General features: G+C 43.3%; 1 protein-coding gene across 3 annotated transcripts in view; it reads left to right on the forward strand.

Annotated features, from left to right (window-relative positions):
* Positions 1-14,695, forward strand: part of FLT1 (fms related receptor tyrosine kinase 1) — a 115,440-nt gene that overhangs the window by 72,679 nt on the left and 28,066 nt on the right. For 2 of the 3 annotated variants that reach the window (XM_074859898.1, XM_074859899.1), the window contains exons 14-16: positions 4,970-5,116; positions 7,007-7,138; positions 12,620-12,726. In XM_074859898.1, coding sequence (XP_074715999.1) covers positions 4,970-5,116; positions 7,007-7,138; positions 12,620-12,726 — 386 coding nt within the window. Of the gene's footprint in view, positions 1-59; positions 2,935-4,969; positions 5,117-7,006; positions 7,139-12,619; positions 12,727-14,695 lie in introns of those variants that run through there. The other variant, XM_074859900.1, reaches the window with a different exon arrangement.

A 14,695-nucleotide genomic window follows, 5' to 3' on the forward strand; every position in this document is an offset into this window, starting at 1 on the left:
TAAACAGTAACAGGTGTCTCATATCATCTTGATTTTTTATTACTGTTGCTACCTTTCAGGCCCTGAGGTGGTGCACATTCCCCCATGGGTTGGACGTAGGAGGAATAGCAAACAAAATCGTAACGCGTGAGCTTCCAGTTGAGTTCAGACGGGTGTTTTCTGCTTTGACAAGGCACGTGGAAGCTGGGGTTTGGAAGATCCCCTGTGCTACATTTTGCATGTTGTTATTTTTTCTCTTGCTGTCTCCTACTGAGCGATAAGGAAAACTTTGGATCAATCTTTTCTTCCACTTTGATATCGGCCTCATCAAAAGTGTCAAAGCTGAATAAACTGATTTAACTTTAAAAACTGCTGTTTTCAGTCAACAACGGACATTTAATAAGTTAACTTGAATGTGCAGAATGAGCACAATTCAATTTGAGATTGACTGGACTATATATTTTTTATTTTAATCTGATCTTGATGGACTTATAATATTACCTGCTGAGCAAGTTCTAATGCTTATTTATTTGAAATTATTTTCTACACTAAAGTACATTAATCTTAAAAAGTATCTTCTAAAAGAAGTATGCAGGGAAGAAATAAAAATGTTGATATAATGCACAGACCTACCATATCATTTATAATAATGATGATTTTAAAACTGACAGACATGAACCATGTTTCTCCAAATAAATCCAGGTAGACTTCCAGTTGCTGTGTTGGTCAATTTTTAAAGTCATTTCTGCACTAATGTAAAAAGCTACTGATAAAAGTGTGAGTATTGCTCCTGGCCTGAAGATTCAGGAATTTGTAATGTTGTAATTATTTTATTAAATGAGAAATATTACACTAACATGACTGACAAGGTTGCAGCCAGCACAGTGAGTTGTTTAATATGTTTTTAAAAATACAAATTCAAAATTGAAACCATTAAAAATATTCATTGCTTTTGGTATGCAAATGACAATTGGATTTATTATGGGGATTAAGAACTGGCCACACTGCTGAAGGAGAATTAAGGGCAACCTAAGACTTCCTTGTGAGCGTTTCCCCTTTTTTTCCTTCGTTATGATTTTGCTATGAGATGTTTCTGTGTATTATAAATTCTGTATAAGAAAGAAGTTACTATTTTTAATAGATCTGATAACTTTATTTTTTTACAGTACATAGCTTTTATTATTTTTGGTTACATTTATGATTGATCATTTATATAGCATTTACATAAGCCATAACAAAACAGACTGTAGTGACCAAAATAGCTACAGCAAAGGAACAAAGTGGCTGTGCTTTTAAAATAGAGGGTGACAACATGACAGTTTCTTGCGCTTGGGAACTCACCAGACTATTTCCTCCTTTAGGTATCGAGGCTGTGTCCCACGGCTAAACTTGTCTTTCACGTGGGAATTGCTTTTGTCAAGTGTGAAAGGGTAAACAATAGCATTTCCCCATAATGCCAGTTTCATGGAGCCTAAAATGCTTAGAAAACAATTGATAACCTGGAAGTTGTCAGAGTAAAGAAAAGAATAATCATTTATATCTTGAAATGTCACCTATAGCCTGCTTGTATACAGTAGCTCTTTTGTTCATTATTAGTGTGATGGCTTCCAGAAACAATGTGTTCTTGCAAAGAGATCTGGCTCTCTTTTTTTCTAAAACATGCCTAAAAAGCAAGCGAAATCATTGGTGACTGCTTAAAAATGGACAAGCGCACTCTTTAGCATTTGCAAGTCTTCAGAAGAATTACAATACAGAATCCCTTTTTTTACGAGGCTATTTTGTGAGAAGACATTTGATGGCAAGGTGGGCGGTGATGACAGGACATTAAGAATTTTCCATGGCCTTGGGAGCCAGAGCGTAATGACTTGTAGCAGCCAGTTGCCAGGCAATATGAGTTTGGGTCAAAAAAAAGAGATGTGGTGATTAGACTGTTCCTCTGTGAAACTGTTGTGAATTGCGATGATGTGTATCACTGCTGGGTGGACGTCCCACCAGCCTGGTCTCGACCAGTGCTTGGAGGGCCACACTGTGCAAGGATGTCATAACATCCCAATGTGGCTGCCCGTGTTGGGAGGCACAGAGAAACCTCACTGGAAATGTTTGAGGAAAGCAGTTCTTGGAGGCCAGATAAAAAAACTACTGATGTCACTTCTGATGTCCTCAGATGACTGGAGAATCTCATTGGTTTGGGGAGTTTCTCTGCCTTCTGTTGTGTAATATATTATTTAGGGAGACAGGTGTGAATTATATTTTTTTTTTAAGTGTTAAAATTAAAACTTGTATTTATATTTTTGTACTGATTAATAAAAATAAGTGAACAGACAACATAATCATAACAAAGGGCAAAAATGGATGCAATATAAAAGTAAACTCCAAAATGAACAAATTGTAATGTTTTCCCCTTGTTTGCCATTGTTTGCTTTTGGAAATGCAAACTTTCCCTCCTTACTGCCCCGGGTTGGCTGAGTGCTCTGACGCCAGTAACCCCTTCTCCCCTCTGTGACCCCCCTCATCATTTCCCTGGACCAAACTTTGCCTACAATGAAGTTCCTCGGCATGACTGAGAGCAGAGTTTGGCCCGGCATGGCAGCGTTTGCATGCAGGCACGAGGGCTGGAGACGAGCCTGGGGGGCTGCCCTGGGTGCTGAGCCCTGCACTGTGCATGCTGGTGGCCAGGGCAGCCTCTCGGCTTCAGGGTGAGTGGAGCAGGGTGTTGGAAACTGCCCCCCTTGTCTTCACTGCAGAAATGAAAGGGAGAAAACAGATGGTTTGCAAAAGAGAATAATCTTCAGGTTGACCAAGTCCTTGAAAAATCAGCTGATTGCAGCAGAGAAATTATTGAAAGTATGTGAATGGTGACTTAAGTTTAAGCAAAAAGTTTTTCTTAATATGAAAACCCATCTTTAGTGTATGGCTATAAACAAATTAAAAATTAATCACAAATAACTCACAGAACGTGTGATTTGCCTTTGTTGTGTCATCTTGTCCGCCTTCATTTTGAATGTCTGGGCTGGGGTGTCCATCAGGGACTGCTGATAAATGTGAACTGTGGAGCTCTTCTCAGCGTGCATATGTGGACATGCATCAGACAGTGCCTCTTCATAGACAGTATTGTGAAAAATGAGAAATGTGCAAAAATCAAGGCAAGGTATCAATGAGGCAAGGACAGTCTTCTTGGCTGCAAGGCAAATATTGTTGACCATGTTATTGTGTAGGTATCTGATGAAGATTTTACTTTACAACCTCTCTCATGAGCATTACTGGTTGAGAAGAGAGAACAAATTGTCTGCTACACTGTAAACAAAAAATAGCATTGCGTGGGGAAATTACAGGCTTGCAGCTCAGAAAAGCCCAAACTGGTCATTGCATGTTCATGAATTAATTTCAAGGGGTAAGAGCATAGCAAAGATAGCCTACTTTAACAGTGCTTTTAGTATTACAGAGTTCATGCACACTGCATAAACTGGTGGTACGTAGGTGCTTAATTGCTCTGGAGAGTTTTTATTTACAGCTGGTAACAGAATGATTGTGAAGATGGAAATGTCTGATAGTCGCTTTTTCTGAAAGGATAGAGAATAAACTTCCAAACACAGAATGTCAGAAATTCAGCTGATATTATACTTGAACTTGGTGTATTGGTATCTATTGCAGTCTATAAGAAAATATTTACAGAGTTGGTTTCTGCTTTGTTTTGTCTTGTGTCGTATTTTGTAATGTGTGTCTTACCATGTTAGTAACTACTGATCCTGGCAGTGTCCTTGAAGGGAAAGATTGCAGATAATCGGTTCTTGCAAGACTGGGCAATTTGAGGGAAACTGCAGAGCATCTGCATCTGTGAGATTGCTCAGGAGCTCCCTGCATTCTCCATAACTGCTTTCAAGGGACCAAAATACCAAAAAGGATAATGTGAGCATTGCAAATATGACAGAACGATGTTGCCATAGAATGTGCATAAACGTTGCAAATATCTTGGTCTTTGTCACAACAGCCTTTGACTCTGTACAAAATGGGAAGAGTGGCAAAGGGTTGAAATGAGGATGAGAAAGATTCGTCGTTTTGCTTCTTTCAGGGATGACTTTAACATGATGTTTATAGAGTGTTTTTGAAATGCCCTTCTGGGACGCCCTTGAACAGAAGCAGAACAGATGAGATGTGCTTCCAATACTCATAATACTCATTGTCACTGACTGTCATGGAAATGTGTTTTATCACATTGCGTTCATATGAATGTCAGTAGATAAAACAGGAGCGGTGTTGCTATGCTCTGTGGCCTGCTAGCACTCAGCTTCAGCCCCTGCCGTCAGGGTTTCCAGCGTCTGTGGGATGCCGGAGGACACAGGCACATTTCTCACCAGCGCAGTTTTGGCAAGCAGGCTGTGGTGTGGTTTGGCCAGGCCTTGTGGTGAAATGCAAAAGTGGAAGAATTTATGAAGACTTTGAGACATGTAACACAATACTTTTGTGCTTATGATTTCGGGTTTTAGACTGTGTGAGTTTACTGAATATGATTTGTAACTGTACTCTTTGAAGTAAGTAAATTATAAAAGTCACATTCACAGGTATCGTGGTGTACAGAGGTGCATGGTGCTATCAGTGATGCAGAGATACTCTGCTACAAGGGTGTCCTGCTAATTGTTAAAAACTTGGTGTCACAGTTTGTTTCTCTTGATGATGCAAAACTCTGAGCTTTCATAGAAACTCATTGCTTTTGATAAACAAATATGGTTGGTAATGGAACTGAGGAAATCTTTTAAACAATGTAATCGTTGAGTCTTCATTGGTCGTCATAACCTGGTATCACTGAGTAACGGGAGTACTCTGTACACACCAAATGCTCTCAAGCAAACTGGAACAGAAATAAGATATGTGCAAAATGAACTTGGTAGAACAGCCATAGCAACCTCTAACATCAGTAAAATGCTGGTAGGGAAGATAATTAAACCCCCACAGTTGCGAGAATGTAAAACAGAGGTGTTGTTTTGTCTTGTAGCTCAAGAGGCACCAGCCCTGCTGCGGCACCTTATGGATCAGACAGTGAACACTAGTAACTCTGCCATGTTGGAGTGCCAGGTTCGTGGCATCCCTGAGCCCCAGATATCCTGGTTTAAAAACCATGAGGAAATACAGCAAGAATCAGGTGAGAGCTCTGTGTACTTGCCTACCTTTTACAGCCTTTTAATTTACCTGTCTGCCTTAGGTAGCCATTTACAGAGTCATTGTCATCGGTACCCAGATGTAAGGAAGGAGTATTGCCTGAGCATTATAGACAGGCAGGCAGCATGGGTGCTTTGGGTTATTCAGTCTCACTCCAAAACCTCAGCCAGGCTGGAGGTGTAGACATAACGGATCTCTATGGAGTCAGTAGAAAAAATATAGATCTCAATTTGCATCTTAGAAGAGTCATCTCCAGAGAAGCATATTTCTCTCCATTTACTATAGAGGGAGCCTAAGGATCAGGTGTCTTGGCCAGCGTATAGCTAGGCGCAAGAAAACCAAGCTTACATGATGTGCACAGGGAGTACCAGGGGGAGTCTGTGGTTGGGCATGCAAAGTCTGTTCTTGATTTACAACCTAGCCACCAGACCAAAATGCGTCTGCTGACAGCACAGGAATCCAGGTCTCACACAGCAGAAAGGAGCAGCTTCCCAGGTGACATGCTGCAGCTACAGGAAAACTCTGGGAGATGTTTACTGCTGTGTCTGGAATGTGGCTTCAAAGATCAACTGAGGCTACATGTCCAGCTCTGCTGGCACCACAGTCACGGAAGTGTTCCTTGGAGATTTCAGGTGGAGATGAATGATGGGGGAAATGGCAAAACCTTTCTCATGGTAATTCATCCACATTTGGATCAAAACCATGCAATGAGCTAGTGTTACAGGCTCAGCAAAAATGTTCAAGGAGGTTTGGTCTGTAGGAACTTGAATCCTAAGCATAGTCTTCAATAACAATGTTTTAGAAATTTTGTATTTGTGGTTCTGTCCTGCATTATTGGAAATTACTATAGCATGAATAAGACAACTGGGAAAAACTGGGGATTTCTCCAAGTGAGTTATAAACCTGTGCAGACTTGCAGCCCAGGCACTGAACTTAATCTAGAGTCAGATTCCGTGAAGCTTTACAGTGACTACATCATTGTAATGTGCACTAACACTATTTTCTAAAATTAGAGTTATGTGTCTAACTTGGGTGTAATACAACACATAAAGTTAGGAGCCAGGAAAATATCTCTAGAGGGTAGGTCAGAGCAGAGTTACGTTCCTGAAATAGATGGTGGGAATACATTTTGATGGGGCACTAGTTCTGATGAGGCCAAACACACAAGTGTGTACTTGACTGTGCATTTCCTGGCTATATGGTCCCTTAGAGGCAGTCCTGAGGCCAAATCTGCTCCCTGCCTCTTCCTCACTTGCTGGAGTAATGACCAGGCTGGCTTCTGGATTGACCTAGCTGGGATAAACAAGATGTTGAAAACTTCAGATAACTCCTATGTTTTAGGGTGTACCTCATGGGACCTTTCTTTGCACTAGCTGGGGTCCTTCTGCAAAGGGGCCCATCATTCCGTGCCACATGAACAAGTGAGATTTGGAGCGAGTCTGCTGCCCATAAGGCCAGTGTGGATGCATGGAGCTGGGTCTTGGAAGTGCTCTAAGCTTGAGCTGCTTCTGGAGCAGCTGCCTGTAAGTGCAGTAATCAGACCACCCATTTTCCAAAAGCTGGAGACATGCTGAAGGACTCACCTGGATGAAAGTGTAGTCACAGTGCTAATCAATACACACGGTACCAAGGGCTCCCAAGATCATTCCCTTAGGCTGAGCTTTTTCATTCACACAAGTGCTTTGTAAACACTGATTTCCAAAAGATTCCCAAAACATCCAAGTATATGTGGCTTTCCTGCAGATAACATTGTGCTGTGCAGTCTGTGGCTCAGATTTCTTTTGAGAAGAACTTGAAGCAGATATTATTACACAAGGGCCTGTTTTTGTTTATATCCTGGCTCCTTCTCATTGCAAAATATTTCATTTCACAGGAATAATTTTAGGGCCCGGAAGCCGAATGCTGTTTATCGAAAGAGTAAAAGAGGAGGATGAAGGACTTTACCAGTGTATAGCCACCAACTTAAAAGGGTCTGTGGAGAGTGCTGCATATGTCACAGTACAAGGTAAAGCACGACATTAAATGGGAAGAGCAAGCTTGCCAGGATGATGTTCCTACTCAGGCTGGAAGGGTGGGAATATGTCTTGGGGCTTATGTGGTGATCTCTGAAGGTAGCAATTTGAAGGAAGTCTTAGCAAGGGAAGCGTACCAGGTTGGAAAGGAAGCCTAGCAGGAAATGCTAACTCAGAGCATGTTTACACTGACCTAAAAAGAAGAATTGCTTCAACCCAACAAAGATCAGGTCAGGGTAGAATACAAATGTAAATTTAGTATCATCAAAACAAACAAAAAACAGAATAAGGAGCCCTCTCTTACCCACTCAGTTTCCAATTTCAGGTTAATTCCATAGAAATTAGAGGCCTGAGATATTTTCATTTGTTTATTTTCGATGTAAAGTGAACTGCCAAATCAGACTAGAAGATTTTAGCCTACTGATAACTACATATGCATTTTTCAAAGGTACTTGTAAGAAGTAGGTATGATCTAGCTATTTCTGTAACCAGTACTTGAGCTATTTTGAGTCATTTAATATGTCCAGCGTTTTTCTGCCTTCTGCCAAGCTTGACTCAGGGCTGTGGCAGTGACTTCTATCAAGTAACTTTACATTGCATAAAAGTAAAGTTTTTTCAGTGAGTTTTCAGTTTCATTGAATACCCTTTTAATTCATATATTATGAGATAAGAGAAGTAGGTTGACATTGTCCATATGTCAGTGCCATGTCTTTGTGGATGTTCTCATAAAATTGCTAAATGTGTCTGAATACTACTGAGTATTTGGATACTACCCTACAGCAGAAGACAGTTACAGCTAGTAAATCAGTATTGATTTTCTGCCATGAGTGTGTTAGCAGTCTCAGTTAATGGTGATCATGATGATACAATGATGTTTTTGCATTAAAAGGTCAGGGATAAGTGTATGTATGTGTGGGCTGCTCTAACTGATGTAATCAAGGAGTTAAAAACGCCTATCTCCTCATCAATAATGCTAAGGTTTTTATGGCTGCTGTAATAGCTAAAAGAATAACTTGTGCCTAAGTGCTTGCTGTCCAATTCATCCTACTAATTGATAGTCCTGGACAATGTAATTCATTATTGTATTGATTTTTAACATCATTGTAGCTTGACTATTTATTACAACCACAAGCATTCTGTCAGATGGCTTCTAGGAAGTCATATCTCCTAGTCCATGATCCAGAGGAGAGAAAAGAGAGCAGCCAGGAAGGCTTCTTCTCTGGTTATAAGTCTCGAGGGACCACTGACAATGGTCTTGTATGACTTCTATAGGCGCTCTTAAATAAACAGTAGATGAAGACTACCATATTAAAATGTATAGCTTTGAGACTGGATGAGAAAAAGAGAGAGAGTTTGTCTTATCTACTGTGATCAAGGAAAATGCCATTCCACCCATGTCCTACTACATGAAGGGACATCACTGGAGGTTTTTTCACTCATTCCTATGCTGACCTGGAGTGTCTGTCCCTCTCCCAGGGAATGGCAGCCTCTCACCCCATTCCTAAGCCTGGAGGGACGAGATCAGGGCTTAAACGTGGGGCTCTCTCTAGGCTTTGCCACTTGTTTGTCTTTCTGAGAAATAGAGACCCTGTGACTGCTGCTCTGAGCACCAAAGCCTTCCCTCCATCTCGGCGGCTCTCAGAGCACGGGGCTGCAGATCAAAGGGAGCAGAGCAATGCCTCGTGTTGATGGCCATGTTTAGCAGATTGGAAGAGTAGTTTGTGAATGAGTCAGGAAGGAAACTGTCTGCTCTCTTTATTTCCTCTGAAAAAACATTCTTATACTCAGAGATAAAACAATGTGTTATTTTTGTATCCGAGATGGATGAATGGATGGTGGAATCAAAGGACCATCTTTAAATAATTGCAGCCTGTGTTTGGTTTGGAAGCCGTGCTTGCTGAGCTGTCTGAGGAGGAGAGGGGCCACGTTTGTGGACATGTCAGAGCAAGCTGTCCGCTTGCTCTTGGCTGAGGAACTGAAGAGGCATGAATCTGCAAGGATGGAACAGGAATGGCAAATGGCTGCCAGAGCACCCAGCACACAGAGGGGAGTATGTCCCTAAAAGCTTGGGGACACAAGCTGCTGGGCACAGGGGGAACACAGGCTGTCTTGAGTAGCTCTCTTTCGAGGGGTCACCCTGCTCACAGAGTGGATGACTTGCCATGAAAGCCTTGCCCTGCTTCTCCTCCTGGGCACCCTTGCACCCTCTCTCAGTGGGAGCCAGCAATACAGCTAGTTGCAGAGGTGCCGCACCATTTGAAGGGGATGTGTTGATGAAGGAAGGAGCATCTTTTACAGCTTGTGCTGACCGAAATTTGGACCTATAACAAGCAAATGAACACAGCAACATGCCCTGTCTTAAAGCTGATGCTTGATAACTTAATGTGATCCCTGCTGATGAAAAGGAAAGCATCACATTTATTAAGCATTCACTGAACTATTCTGACACTATGAAAATGGTGTTTGCTTTTTAAATAACTGTCTGGTTTTTTATCTACCTTTCTGACTTTGTATCTCAAAACTTCATTGTGCCTTGGGGTCACTCTGACTCTGAAGTCATCAGGAATGTTTCCATGAAGTTTAACTGGAATTCCCTCAGCTACTGAATTAGGTTCAGCCTGGATTATGTGGGTGACTAAGAGAAAAGGTGAACACCAGGGGACACTTAGACTCCTGTTACCTCAGAAGACCACCAAAGGGGGTTGGAAGGGAATCCTGGAGGTTTCTAGTTCAACCTCAGCTCAAACCAGGATCATCACCAACACTACATCCAGTCAGTGATGGTGTTGCCTGGCCAGGTCATGAAAACCTCCAAGGATGGAAATTCTGCAGCACTGCAGAGACATGGGATGGCGGGGGGGGGGGGGTGGGGGGTGGGGTGTGGTGCTGTTGGAGGAGCTCTGGGGCAGGAAGGGGGCTGCAGCTTGCTGCAGGCAGATTGGGCAGAGCTGCACATGGGGAAAAATCTGTGTCTAATGAGGTTGCTGGTGGGTAAAGATTTGAGAGGGTTGTAAGGGGAGGCCAGAAATCTTGGGCTATGGGGCAGAGAGAGGGATTTAGTCCTGCTTACAGCCTCTCCAAACTCTGCTAATCCTAAACCCTCTTCTGAGTGTTTCTGCCTGTTCTGCCTCAAATCAAACCTTTTCCTATCCAGCTGAGAGGCACTCAGACAGTTCTGGCTGCAAGGCTTTTATCAAGACTAGGAATCTAGCATTTGATAACCCAGCCAAACACCAGCCTGGAGAAATACTTTCTGGTTGCCTAAATTCTCTTGGACATTTCAAAGACAGCATCTTTGTGTCTCTTCGCTAATTCCTGAGCAGCATACAGTAGTGGTTAGGGAGTTGCTGCCTTCCACCCCAGTACTGGCCATACCATGCCTCACAGGTTTTCTGAGTCCTGCCATATGGACCAGTGGCAACAAATGAACCTTCAGCCCCTCCAGGTTTTGCTGAATAAATGTCAGAAACTATTACTCACCATCTGCACAAGTGCTGCTCAGAAGCAAGGGGAGAGTATCCATATGCAAAAGGAAAGCCTGATGCCAGAGGATAGGCAAGCTGAATTAGGCTGTATCATTTATGCCATCAAATTGTCCCATAGATAAATCAAGACTTTACAAAAATACTTGTAAAAAATTAACACTCTTGGTATTCTGGAGAAATCAATAATTTATATCTCCATTTGTAGTTGTATTTTTCTTCAATGAGCTTTAGTCTCAAAGTTTCAGAATGAACATGCCAGAGGAATCTTAGATATAGGGCACAAACACAAATCTGATTATCACCTTTAAGGAGGGAAGATATTATGTTAGTTAAGCTGCAGCTACAGGAAGCAATTCAAGCTCTGAACAAAGCTCTGTAGCCTTGCCTAAAACCAGGCAGCACATCCCTCTAGATTACCCAGTAAGCCCACCAGTGAGACATCAATCATCCCTTTTTCATGTGTCAGGAGTAACACCGAGCTGCCTGGGGTCTGAAACTGCTGCAAGTGCAGTTGACAAAACTACTGTGAAATCATGTTCAGAGTTACTCCTCCTTGTCCTCTCATTTTCTCTCTCCAGAGGGTGTATCAGAATAAGAGGCAGAGCATGAGGTGTATTTTTGCATTTGCTACCAATCAGATGGAAAACATATTGTGGGAAGTGTGGTATTTTGACACGATCACAGGATTTGCAAAACAGACTGCTCTGAAACCATTTTACTAGTCCCTAAATAGCAGTCTGAAGTGAATTTTATTTTGGCTTTTTTTTTAAGAGCTGTCAGTGGGCTCTAATACTCTCCAGATTTCTAATGTTCATGTTTTCTTGCTGCTCCGTTTTCAGTCGTTGTTGTTTTTGTTTTTCCCTTTCTGTGCTTAATCTGTTCCCTGGTTTGGAGAGCTCTCCCAGCTCCCTGACAGCTGGGTTCTGCGAGGTCCTGCTGGGGAAGGAGAGGGTCCCGTGTCCCCTCAGGGTCCCGTGCTTCTGGTGTGACCGACAGATCTGAGGGCACAGAGCCTGCCCGGGGACCAGCACGTTGGAGGGAGCACTAGGCCCTACGCCTCAGGTTTCTGCCCAGTGGGGATGGGGCTCAAGACCCCCGTGCCATGCTTTGTATGAGCTGAGCTCACAGGTGCCAGACCTCATCCATCCAGGCCATGGGAAGAAGAGCTCATGGACTCCTGCTGGCTGCACAACGAGCCTCCAAGGGAGCCCCCAGCTCTCCCTCAGCAAGGTTTTTGGTGAGGGCTGGTGGGTTTCCAGCACGGCTGGGATGGATCTGCAGGCTGCAGGGCTCAGCCATCAGCACAGAAGAGCTCACTGAGCTGGGGCAGAGCAGGCACAGTGCCCGAGGAAAGGCATCAAACATCCTGGACAGCAAAACCCAAGCAGCAGCACTGCAGCATGCCCCGGGTCACTGGTGTCTACATCAGCACAAGCTCTCCCTGGAGCTTCTCCTGCACATTAGCAGCAGCTCTCACACCACGGCATTGCTCCCTGGGAAGGGCCAGCAGAGCTGGCCCCTCTGTGCAGCCCCATCTTCTCCCAAGGCTGCTGGGGATTGAGCATTTTCAAGACCTCTGCTCCTCTCTCAGATGTGGGCTTGGCCAGATGGGTTTCACTGTTGTAGTGGGGTGGGGTGAAACTGCATATGCAGGCCCACACACATTCTCACACAGGGAAAATTTGGCTAAAAATACCCTGCAGCTGAATTTCCACCTCAAAAGGAAATTATTTTCTGACTGGCCATCCTCAGCCTGGTTTACTTCACCTCCTGCACCCGAAAGAAGAGCTGACTTTTTGCTTAAAAACTTATGGATGGATTGAATGCAATTTTGCTGTGTTCAATACAACAGCTTTGCTAGGGAGACCTTTTTTTTTCCATTGAAAAGAAGCTAGTACTTCCTCGTATTTGATTTTAATGGCAAAGAAACATAAAGTGCCCTTGCTTTGCAGGTCATTTTCTAAAATGTTTGCCACTTGATTTTCCCAGGCACATTGGAGAGGTCCAACCTGGAGCTAATAACCCTGACCTGTACCTGCGTGGCTGCAACGCTCTTTTGGCTCCTGCTGACCCTCTTCATTCGCAAGCTGAAGAGGGTAAGAATAGACAGGGAACTCCCAGTGGCACCTCCCTCTCCTTACCAGTCCTTTGCTCATGTTAGAAAATCCTTCCCAGGCCACTGGGATTGCTGAGTCTACTGAAAAAAAAAAATCTGTTTCACTTACTGCTCACCTTTGTTCCCTGTGCAATCACAAGGCTGCTGCTGTGTGCCCAGGGAACTGTAGTTTGCAAGACTGAGTATGAGTAAGCCAGAAAGCAAAGCCCGGGTTGGGGCAAGGCTCTGAGACTCATAAGCATTTGGGTGCCTGACTCCCACCAAAGGCATCCCCATACCCTTAAAAGCTGTGGGGGTTTGGTATCTTAATGTCTTTGAAGATCTGACTGATTGGGAATGACAGCTCTTCACAGAGTGCACTGAGGTCTGGTTTGCACACAGTGTCTGGTATAATTACGTCACTTCCAAAGTGATATTTTACTGAAGTAGATGATTCTGTATCAGCATGATAATGTTAACTGCCCCTGCAGCTGACTCTCCTTCTTGTCCAAGGCTGACCGTGATGGTTTAAAGACTCTTTTTGCTGACAGCACCATGTCTGCCTTGTGTGTGTGTGCAGGTTAAACCACAGCAGCTCTCATAAGCAAGAAATACAACTCCTCAGTACTGCAGAGAGATCTCAGAGCAACTTGCAGGAGCAGATGGGTTTGAGGGAAGGGAGGTATTGGGGCAATGGGGTGCACTGCAGGACATGAGGAACGGCTGCATGTCCCCCACTCCCCCACTCCCCCACCACAGCAGCACTGAGCCCCGGCTGCCCTCCTTCTCCCAGGCCAAGAGGTGCCACAGCGTGGTGCCACGGGGATCAGCTCACCGCTACCACGGCTGAGCATGTTCCAGCTGGCTGAGCTCTGTGACAATTGCTAAAGGCTGACTGCAGCTTGCCCAACCATTTTATCTCAACCTGCATTGAGGCTTGCCTGTATCTTAGGTTTTACACTGAGAATTTCTATTGACCAATGGGAAAGCAGGACCAGACCTCCAAACCAGGGCAGTATGGCAGCAGTCACTCTGCCTGCCTCCCTACTGCCACAAACTTTCATAAAGAGAAATGCATGGGAGTTTGGGGGGAAAGAAAAGTAGAGGCCAGCTGAAGCTGTCAAGAAACCTTGTAGCTATAAGAGAAATTACAAAGCAAGTGGGACCAGTTCTGACTGCTCACCAGTATTGATGAAACAATTCATAACATGACTGCAAGCCTTTGGACAAAATATATTTTAAACATAACAAGCGGTTGCAGATTTTTTTTTATTTGTTATGATACCAAAACTTGATATTTGCTCGTTAGATTGTTAAAAGATAATAAAAATAACCACTACTGCTGTAGAACAAGGGACTTTAACTAGATTACATGTGAAGACTCCTTTCCAGATGAGCCTTTCCACCTAGTGTTGGTCTATGTTTATAGTCTTCTCTATGTTTCTATTACAAACTCTTACTCTCAAGGATTTATGTCTGAAATTAGCTTTAAGTTAAATTTCATATACAAATCACATTCCCACAACAGAAAAAATACTTATATGCTCTCTGAGAGCATTTTCTTAAAGCCTGTCTGTTATGCATACAGGGACAAATGAGATACTTAACAATTATTCATCATTCAAAATGTTTCAAATCTCTAATTGTGCCAAAGATTTGGTATTCAGAGCATCTGAATAAAGAACCGTAGGAAGCTCTCTGCACCTTCCCACTCCCCTACTGCTTTTTCTGGGATGGGTCCACTTAAAAGCTCTTCTAAAGTGACTGGCAGGAGCAGTCTGGTACACATGTCTGTATCAAGAAATGCTCTTTCTGGAGCACTGCACATACTTATTTTTCTATCCATATCCCACTTATCCATGTCCTGTCTAGGGTCAGTGGATGGTTTGGAGCCAGGCTTTATGCCTCCTGACTTCTCCCCAAGCATCAGTACAATCCTTCTTGGGACTAACTTTCTGGTTATTTGAGAT

Source organism: Strix uralensis, chromosome 2 (genome assembly GCF_047716275.1).
Source record: "Strix uralensis isolate ZFMK-TIS-50842 chromosome 2, bStrUra1, whole genome shotgun sequence".
Taxonomy (NCBI): Eukaryota; Metazoa; Chordata; class Aves; order Strigiformes; family Strigidae; genus Strix; species Strix uralensis.